The following is a 10,593-nucleotide window of genomic DNA, read 5'->3' on the forward strand; positions in this document are numbered from 1 at the left end:
AGAGAAACTTTTTATAAATTTATAAAAAAAAAAAAAAAATTTTTTTTATTTTATTATATTTTAAGACATGTATCTCGTGCGCATGAGAATCTAAAAAAAAATTATATACATTTTTTAAATTTTTTTAATAAAAAGTTTCTCGTGCGCACGAGATACATGTCTAAAAAAAATAAATAAATAAATAAATTATTTGAAAAAAAAATTCCCCCATGTCCCTTTAGGGGCTCCGTACTCCAATCCTTTTAGTGGCTTTTTCTTCAGTAAAACCAACTAGAAACTAATCTAGCATCTTTTTCTGGTGTTATCGCAGACCAGAGCTGGGCAAATATTTTGACTCAGGGGGGCCACATTGAGAGAGAAAAGTGTGTCTGGGGGGCGGGCTAATGTGTATGTGTGTATAAATGATATATACACATTTAGATGTACAGTATGTGTGTTTGGCTCCCTTTTTTTCAGGAACATTAATACCAAAAGTCACAATGTTCCATAGAGTTCTAAAAAAGTTATGACAGACCACCTCAAAAAAACGGAATTTACTTTTACAGTTTTTTACTGAATGGTCCAACAATGTATTCCTTTGATCCAGTTCAAGAAACTGTTTAAATATATATATATATATATATATATATATATATATATATATATATAGATATATATATAGATATATATATATATATAATTCTTTTTTTACAGGCACAAAAAACCGGACGGGTATTGAGAAATGCTGTAAAGAAACTAACTCATGACAGCATGACTTGTTGACGCTGTCAAGGCAGATTACGGCTGCAGTTCCACTCCTATCCTGCAGGACGGCAGTGTCGCACCCACAACGACCGAGGCCGAATTAAAAAAACTGCACGACGAAGAAGTGGCACGCATCTCCCCGCGTAGCCATTTCAACGACTGACCAGTAATACCTAGTTACCTTTTTTTTTATGCCCGAATAAACTACACCGAGACGAAAACCTTGGCCAAAAGTTGCGCCGATAAATCCTCCACCAAGCGGCGTCGACGATGTGTGCGGGGAGCGGGCGGAAGTGCATCGTAGCAATCACGGAGGCTAGTTTAAAACACTTCCATGTTGTGGTGCAGTTTGTTGACTAAGCTTTACAAACACGAACGCTGTCATATTTGTGGACTTTCATTTTTAATCTAGATGTTGCTTAGGACCGAAAACAATGTTGGCGAGCTACGCCTCGGCTTACCTTCTGTTGTGGTTAGCTTAGCATTCTGTGCCAAGCGGGCACCCGTACACATGACGTCATCCTGCTCTGTTTAGCTAGCGTTAGGAAGCTAACGTGGCTAGCTCAATGAGAGACTTCGGTGATGCCTGCAGGTGAGTTTATTGTTTTTTGCTCAAACATTCATTCTTAATCATCCATGAAGTAGTCTTTAGCATCTATCGTTGTCATAGTTTATGTCACTGCAGCACACTTACAAACCCCAGAAGCAGTGAAGTTGTCACGTTGTGTAAATGGTAAATAAAAAAGGAATACAATGATTTGAAAATCATTTTCATCTTGTATTCAATTGAATAGACTGCAAAGACAAGATATTTAACGTTCGAACCGGAAAACTTTTGTTATTTTATGGCAAATATTAGCTCATTTAGAATTTGATGCCTGCAACATGTTTGGAAAAAAAGCTGGCACAAGTGGCAAAAAAGACCGAGAAAGTTGAGGAATGCTCATCAAAGACTTATTTGGAACATCCCACAGGTGAACAGGCTAATTGGGAACAGGTGGGTGCCATGATTGGGTATAAAAGCAGCTTCCGTGAAATGCTCAGTCGTTCACAAACAAGGACGGGGCGAGGGTCACCACTTTGTCAACAAATGCCTGAGCAAATTGTACAACAATTTAAGAACAAGATTTCTGAACGTGCTATTGCAAGGAATTTAGGGATTTCACTACGTGCCAACGTCACTGGTTTTGTACTATATTTTGTTTACAATACATCATTTTTTGTCCTCAAAAAACTATACACAATACGTAGGGGTGTAACGGTACACAACAATTTCGGTTCGGTACGTACCTCGGTTTAGAGGTCACGGTTCAGTTCATTTTCGGTACAGTAAGAAAACAACAAAATATAAATTTTTTGGTTATTTATTTACAAAATGTGTAAACAATGGCATAACATATATACACACACAGGGTCCATTGCCAGGGTTGATGTGGTCAACATATATACAATAAAAACTAAATAAGATAAGGCTCAGAATGGTTTCTTAACAAAACCTTTCTACATATAAAGTGCTTTTATTGATTGATTGAGACTTTTATTAGTAGGTTGCACAGTACAGTACATATTCCGTACAATTGACCACTAAATGGTAACACCCCAGTGTTTCCCACACATTCACTTATTTGTGGCGGCCCGCCACGAAAGAATTACGTCCGCCACAAATAAATAAAAAATATAAAAAAATTTAAAAATATATATATATTTTTTTGTCCTCTCCAGCTTCTCAGGCAAATCATATAGTTGGTGTAGATTTACTTTACAAAAGAGAAGTGTAGGATACTTCTCTTGTTGCCTTATTTGTATTTGACTTTATTAAATGTATTTATATTAGAAACACAACACGTGTATATAACAAAGGGTGCAAAGTCTGCAGGCAGTAGGAAACACATGGTTAAGTGTAGGGAGTAAAACTGATGGCAGTCTCAAGTTCAAGATTTTTGGAGCTCTTTGTTCAGTGGATCAGATGTTTGATGAAGCTCTGTGTCTATCTACCACCACTACTGTTTTCTGTTTATTTGCTACTGACTGTGGCAGGACACCTCTGCCTCTGTTTCACTTTATGTTGCTGGTAAATAATATGGTTGTCGTAGTAGGCTAAAGTTAAATGATTTAGTATGCACTAATTAAAGGGGCAGAGCTTTATGAGACATTTTAGCTTTTATATTTTATAAGATATATTTTTGTAAGAACCACAATTAATAAATATATTTCAGTGAATAACTTATTGTTCAAATCTGTATATAAATATGTACATAAAGTGTTGTAATTATATTGTAGGATGGATGGATGGACGTTTAAAACAAAACTGTTATTATTAATTAGTAAGTATACATTTTTTGAGCCTTTTTAGAGAAAATCATATCATTGTAGTAAATTATGCAAATTACTCGATGATGTCACACCTAGTGTGACGAAATTATTCCCTGCATTTGACCCATCACCCTTGATCGGGTGGTCGCGCCCGGGAATCATTTTGGTAATTTAACCACTAATTCCAACCCTTGATGCTGAGTGCCAAGCAGGGAAGTAATAGCTTCCATTTTTATAGTCTTTGGTATGACTCGGCCGGTTGTCGTAGCCCGGTCGCTGCTAGCATGCCGTGTGGTGTGCGTTGTTTACACAACGTGCGCTACGCTACTTATGTCCGTCCGTGTGGAAACTCGTTCTGTACACCTCCGAACCGAACCGAAACCCCCGTACCGAAACGGTTCAATACAAATACACGTACCGTTACACCCCTAACAATACCCCATAACGACAATGTGCACTTTTATTTTATTCTTTTTGGAGATTTTTGCAAATGTATTAAAAATAAAGTAAGAAATAACATGTACAAACCCCAAAAGCAGTGAAGTCGTCACGTTGTGTAAATGGTAAATAAAAAGAGAATACAGTGATTTGCAAATCATTTTCGAACAGTTTAAGAACAACGAGTTATTGCAAGGGATTTAGGGATTTCACCACGTGCCAACTTCAGTGGTTTTGGGTTTTGTACTATATTTTGTATACACGGGTGGTATTTGCAGCACTTCACTTTTTCCACATTTTGTTATGTGAAAATGAAATAAATGACTTTTTGTCCTCAAAAATCTATACACAATACCCCATAATCACAGTGTAGAATTTGAATTTTTTTAATTCTTTTTAGAGATTTTTGCAAATGTATTCAAATACAGTAAGAAATCACATGTACATAAGTATACACAGCCTTTGCTAAACACTGTGTTGATGCACCTTTGTCAGCAATCACAGCCTTAAGTCTTTTTCAATACGATGCCACAAACTTGGGCAGTTTCGCCCATTCCCCTTCGCAGCACGTCTCAAGCTCCATCAGGTTGGATGGGAAGTGTCGGTGCACAGCCATCTTCAGAACCCTCCAGGGATGTTCAGTGTGATTTAAGTCTGGGGCTCCAGCTGGGCCACTCTAGTAAATTCCTTTGATATATTGGCTGTGTGTTTAGAGTTTTTGTACTCACCCCAGTCTGGATACAAAAGCACTCTAGACCAGGTTTTTATTCACCCGCCATGATATTACCCTCTATCCTGACTAGTCTCCCGGTTCCTGTTGCTGAAAAACAACCCCACATCATGATGCTGCCACTATCATGCTTCACTGTAGGGATGCTATTGGCCTGGTTTCCTCCAAACATGACACTTTGAAATTCACGCCAAAGAGTTCAATATTTGTGTCATCAGACCAGATGATTTTGTTTCTCATGGTCTGAGAGTCTTTCTAGTGCATTTTAGCAAACTTTTTACTAAAAACTGCTTCTGCCTGGCCACTATACAGGACTGTCTCAGAAAATTAGTATATTGTGATAAAGTCCTTTATTTTCTGTAATGCAACTAAAACCATGAAAATGTCATACATTCTGGATTCATTACACATCAACTGAAATATTGCAAGCCTTTTATTATTTTAATATTGCTGATTATGGCATACAGCTTAAGAAAACTCAAAAATCCCATCTCAAAAAATTAGAATATTTCCTCAGACCAAGTAAAAAAAAAGATTTATAACATCCATCCATTTTCTACCGCTTGTCCCTTTCGGGGTCGCGGGGGGTGCTGGAGCCTATCTTAGCTGCATTTGGGCGGTAGGCGGAGTACACCCTGGACAAGTCGCCACCTCATCGCAGGGCCAACACAGATAGACAGACAACATTCACACTCACATTCACACACTAGAGACCATTTTAGTGTTGTCAATCAACCGATCCCCAGGTGCATGCAAAACAAAATCAAACATTTTAAAATGTCAATTAATGCACACAGTACTTGGTTGGGAATCCTTTTGCACGGATTACTGCACCAATGCGGCGTGGCATGGAGGCAATCAGCCTGTGGCATTGCTGAGGTGTTATGATGCCCAGGATGCTTCAATAGCGGCCTTTAGCTCATTTGCATTATTGGGTCTGGTGTCTTTCAGCTTCTTCTTCACAATACCCCACAAATTCTCTATGGGGTTCAGGTCAGGGGAGTTGGCAGGCCAATCGAGGACAGTAATGTCATGGTCAGTACACCAGTTACTGGTGGTTTTGGCACTGTGGGCAGGTGCCAGATCATGCTGGAAAATGAAATCATCATCTCTGTAGAGCTTTTCAACAGATGGAAGCATGTAGTGCCCTAAATCTCTTGGTACACAGCTGCATTGACTCTGGACTTGATGAAACGAAGTGGACCAACACCAGCAGCTGACATGGCTCCCCAAACCATTGCTGACTGTGGGAACTTCACACTGGATTTCAAGCAACTTGGATTTTGCTCCTCTCCAGCCTTCCTCCAGACTCTAGCGCCTTGACTTCCAAATGAAATAAAAAAACTTGCTTTGGTCTGAAAACAGGACTCTGGACCACTCTGCAACTGTCCAGTGCTTCTTTTCCATAGCCAAAGTCAGACGTTTCTAGAAATTTTAGAGCACTACATGCTTCCATCTGTTGAAAAGCTCTATAGAGATGATGATTTCATTTTCCAGCATGATCCAGCAGTGCCAAAACCAGCAGTAACTGGTGTACTGACCATGGCATTACTGTCCTCGATTGGCCTGCCAACTCCCCTGACCTGAACCCCATAGAGAATTTGTGGGGTATTGTGAAGAAGAAGCTGAAAGACACCAGACCCAATAATGCAAATGAGCTAAAGGCCGCTATTGAAGCATCCTGGACATCCATAACAACTCAGCAATGCCACAGGCTGATTGCCTCCATGCCACGCCGCATTGGTGCAGTAATCCGTGCAAAAGGATTCCCAACCAAGTACTGAGTGCATTAATTGACATTTTCAAATGTTTGATTTTGTTTTGCTGTTAAAAATCTTTTTTTTTTTACTTGGTCTGAGGAAATATTCTAATTTTTTGAGATGGGATTTTTGAGTTTCCTTAAGCTGTATGCCATAATCAGCAATATTAAAATAATAAAAGGCTTGCAATATTTCAGTTGATGTGTAATGAATCCAGAATGTATGACATTTTTCTTTTTTTAATTGCATTACAGAAAATAAAGAACTTTATCACAATATTCAAATTTTCTGAGACAGTCCTGTACCACACAGGCTTTATTGCTGGATTGCTGCAGAGATGGTTGTCCTTCTTGAAGGTTGTTGTCTCTCCACAAAGGAAAGCTGGAGCTCTGGCAGAGTGACCATCGGGTTCTTGGTAACCTCCCTGACTAGGTCCCTTCTCCCCCAATTGCTCAGTTTAGATGGCCGGTCAGCTCTACGAAGAGTCCTGGTGGTTCCAAACTTCTTCCATGTACAGATGATCAAGGCCACTGTGGTCATTGGTACGTTCTAGGCAGCGGATATATTTCCCCAGATTTGTCCCTCGAGACAAGTCCTTTGACTTCATTCTTGGTTTGTGCTCTGCCATGTGTTGTCAAATGTGGAACCTTATATCTAGATATCAACTATGGACTCCATTTAAGCTGTAGGAACATCACAAGGATGATCAGTTGAAACCTTGGTTTTACTTTTGAGCTGAATGGCAAAGGCTATGAATGCTTATGTACATTATTTTTAAAAATTTTAATACATTTGCAAACATCTCAAAAAACATTTTCACATTGTGGCTATGGGGTATTGTGTATATACTTTCTGAAAGTACATGTGTTATTTGGTGGAATAGATTCAACAAGTTGTTGGTTCATATTGTCAACACTCTGTTGCCATGCAACCCAATAAAGTGGCAGGTGTGTGTTGGGGTGATGACTTCATTGATAAATAAGTCATTAGTGCCGTTAGAATACCTGTCACACTTGTCTTTTACAGGCGAGAGTAACTGGACAAAGACCCAGGAAGGATGTGACGAGACGCTGGAGAATCCTTCGAGTAGGAAAAAGTCCAAAAAGAAAAACGGTGAAAGCATAGTGGTAGGTTTTCTTTGTTCCATGACCTAGTTTTAATACAGGGCTTCCACTGGTCATTAAACGCATCATTAAAAGTCATTAAATTGATTTTGTGAGAATTAAGGCCCTGAATGGCATTAAAAAGCATCGGTAGGTTGTGAGTTCAAACCCCGGCCGAGTCATACCAAAGACTATAAAAATGGGACCCATTACCTCCCTGCTTGGCACTCAGCATCAAGGGTTGGAATTGGGGGTTGAATGACCAAAAATGATTCCCGGGCGCGGCCACAGCTGCTGCTCACTGCTCCCCTCACCTCCCAGGGGGTGATCAAGGGTGATGGGTCAAATGCAGAGAATAATTTCGCCACACCAAGTATGTGTGTGACAATCATCGGAACTTTAACTTTAAAAGCAAAATTTCTTACTTTCTGGTACCTGCTGATCTGTATTTGGGATCTGCATAAATCATGAAAATGTGCGTGCGTCCGCCTTTATAGTCCATGCCAACACCGTAGTCGATAAGCTTCTTTTTTCTATCTTCTTGTTATGGGACATTCATCCTCCGCTGTTGCCATTTCTAATATAAAGTAGTGTAAAGTTCTTACTTATATCTGTCAGTAAACTCGCCATGAAAGCACTAAAACATACCGGTGTGGTGAGTTTACATTATTCACCCAAGGAACTTTAGTTATTAGAGAGTTCCGGTCGGACGTTTTTTCACGGGACGCATTTGTTGTTGCACCAGTGAGCCACGGATGAGGAGATGCTGCTCCGTTATTGATTGAAGTAAAGTCTGAATGTCATTAAAACAGTTAGCGCCATCTTTTGACACTTCTTCCACTCCCGTCCTTGCACGCTACACCGCTACAACAAAGATAACAGGGAGAAGACGCTGTCGAAGGCGAGCCACGTAAATAAGACCCGCCCACTAAACGGCGCATCCTGAAGCGACTTGAAGATGATGTGTAAAACATCATCTATGCAACATTTTGACCAAAGAACCACCATTACATGTTATGTAGACCACAAGGAAGTCTTTTACATTTAGGAGAAAAAATAGAATATGACCCCTTTAATGCGCCTTATAATCCGGTGCGCCTTTTGTATGAAAATAGACCTGACTAGACCCGCTCATCGGCGGTGCGCCTTATAATAGCTACCAGTCTGTGGAACGCTCTCCCTGACCACCTGAGGGCACCACAGACTGTGGATGCTTTTAAAAAATGGCTTGAAAACCCTTCTTTTTAAAAAAGCATTTATTTTTTAGATACATGCATACTAGGGCTGCAACAACTAATCGATTATAAAAAATAGTTGGCGATTCATTTAGTCATCGATTCGTTGGATCTATGCTATGCACATGCGCAGAGGCTACTTTTTAAAATGTATTCTTTATTTTTATTTATTTATTTTATAAACTGCAGCATTTACAAACAGCTGAGAAACAATAATCAAAATAAGTATGGTGCCAATATGCTGTTTTTTTCTTTAATAAAATACTGGAAAGGATAGAAATGTAGTTTGTCTCTTTTATCCGATTATTAATTGATTAATCGAAGTAATAATTAGAGATGTCCGATAATATCGGTCTGCCGATATTATCGGCCGATAAATGCGTTAAAATGTAATATCGGAAATTATCGGTATCGTTTTTTTTATTATCAGTATCGTTTTTTTTTTTTTTTTTGTTTTGTTTTTTTTTTTAAATTAAATCAACATAAAAAACACAAGATACACTTACAATTAGTGCACCAACCCAAAAAACCTCCCTCCCCCATTCACACTCATTCACACAAAAGGGTTGTTTCTTTCTGTTATTAATATTCTGCTTCCTACATTATATATCAATATATATCAATACAGTCTGCAAGGGATACAGTCCGTAAGCACACATGATTGTGCGTGCTGCTGCTCCACTAATAGTACTAACCTTTAACAGTTAATTTTACAAATTTTCATTAATTACTAGTTTCTATGTAACTGTTTTTATATTGTTTTACTTTCTTTTTTTATTCAAGAAAATGTTTTTAATTTATTTATCTTATTTTATTTGATTCATTTTTTTAAAAAGTACCTTATCTTCACCATACCTGGTTGTCCAAATTAGGCATAATAATGTTTCTTTAATAAAATACTGGAAAGGATAGAAATGTAGTTTGTCTCTTTTATCCGATTATTAATTGATTAATCGAAGTAATAATTAGAGATGTCCGATAATATCGGTCTGCCGATATTATCGGCCGATAAATGCGTTAAAATGTAATATCGGAAATTATCGGTATCGTTTTTTTTATTATCAGTATCTTTTTTTTATTTTTATTTTTTTATTAAATCCACATAAAAAACACAAGATACACTTACAATTAGTGCACCAACCCCCCAAAAAACCTCCCCCATTTACACTCATTCACACAAAAAGGGTTGTTTCTTTCTGTTATTAATATTCTGCTTCCTACATTATATATCAATATATATCAATACAGTCTGCAAGGGATACAGTCCGTAAGCACACATGATGTGCGTGCTGCTGCTCCACTAATAGTACTAACCTTTAACAGTTAATTTTACAAATTTTCATTAATTACTAGTTTCTATGTAACTGTTTTTATATTGTTTTACTTTCTTTTTTATTTCAAGAAAATGTTTTTAATTTATTTATCTTATTTTATTTGATTCATTTTTTAAAAAGTACCTTATCTTCACCATACCTGGTTGTCCAAATTAGGCATAATAATGTGTTAATTGATATCGGTATCGGTAATTAAAGAGTTGGACCATATCGGATATCGGGAAAAAGCCATTATCGGACATCCCTAGTAATAATCGATAGATTAATCGATTATCAAATTAGTTGTTAGTTGCAGCCCTAATGCATACTAGTTTTAGATATTTGGCTGTTCTAGTTTTTTTATTTTTTTTTATTTTTTTATTATATTTTTATTTTTTGTAATACACTGTAGCACTTTGAGGTTGTTTACTCAATGTAAAGTGCTTTTTACAAATAAAATATATTATTATTATTATTATTATTATTATAATCCGGTGGGCCCTAAAGTCCGGAAAATACAGTATATATAATGACCCCATGTGGTAGGACATGGGCATTACATTTGTTTTAAGTTGCATTAAAAAGCTTTAAATTAGATTTTTGGATACCTGCGGAAACCCTGTAAAATATTCAGTGCATTTCAACAAAGTTTAAAAAAGTATTTTGCTCCTCAGCTCCAGACTTTTAAGAATCTTCGTCTTAAAAAGGACGCCGAGCCCGATGACGACACAACGCATCACGGCAACTCGCCGCCTCCCCCAGCATAACACAAACGTCAACAACAGCAGTAACCAAGAAGACATTCAAGCATCTAAAGCCAAGAAAAAGAGCAGGAGGGAGCTTCCCAGCAGACCTCTGCCCAGCAAGAAGGGGAAACGGAAAGAAGATGCGCCCGCCGACCACGAGGCGGAGCGTGCTGGTGGCGATGACAAGGACGAGCTGCTGCGGCAGTACCAG

The 10,593-nt window shown here is 38.1% G+C and overlaps 1 protein-coding gene across 2 annotated transcripts in view; it reads left to right on the forward strand.

The window, feature by feature from the left end:
* Window positions 1-848: 848 nt before the first annotated feature.
* The window catches only part of ahi1 (Abelson helper integration site 1), a 51,021-nt gene continuing 41,276 nt past the window's right edge, over window positions 849-10,593 (forward strand). For both annotated transcript variants that reach the window (XM_062043180.1, XM_062043181.1), the window contains exons 1-3: window positions 849-1,336; window positions 7,012-7,112; window positions 10,311-10,593. The exon at window positions 10,311-10,593 is cut by the window's right edge and continues 110 nt beyond it. In XM_062043180.1, coding sequence (XP_061899164.1) covers window positions 10,357-10,593 — 237 coding nt within the window. In that variant the 5' untranslated portion in view covers window positions 849-1,336; window positions 7,012-7,112; window positions 10,311-10,356. The remainder of the gene's footprint in view (window positions 1,337-7,011; window positions 7,113-10,310) is intronic.

This window comes from Entelurus aequoreus, linkage group LG03 (assembly GCF_033978785.1).
Source record: "Entelurus aequoreus isolate RoL-2023_Sb linkage group LG03, RoL_Eaeq_v1.1, whole genome shotgun sequence".
Taxonomy (NCBI): Eukaryota; Metazoa; Chordata; class Actinopteri; order Syngnathiformes; family Syngnathidae; genus Entelurus; species Entelurus aequoreus.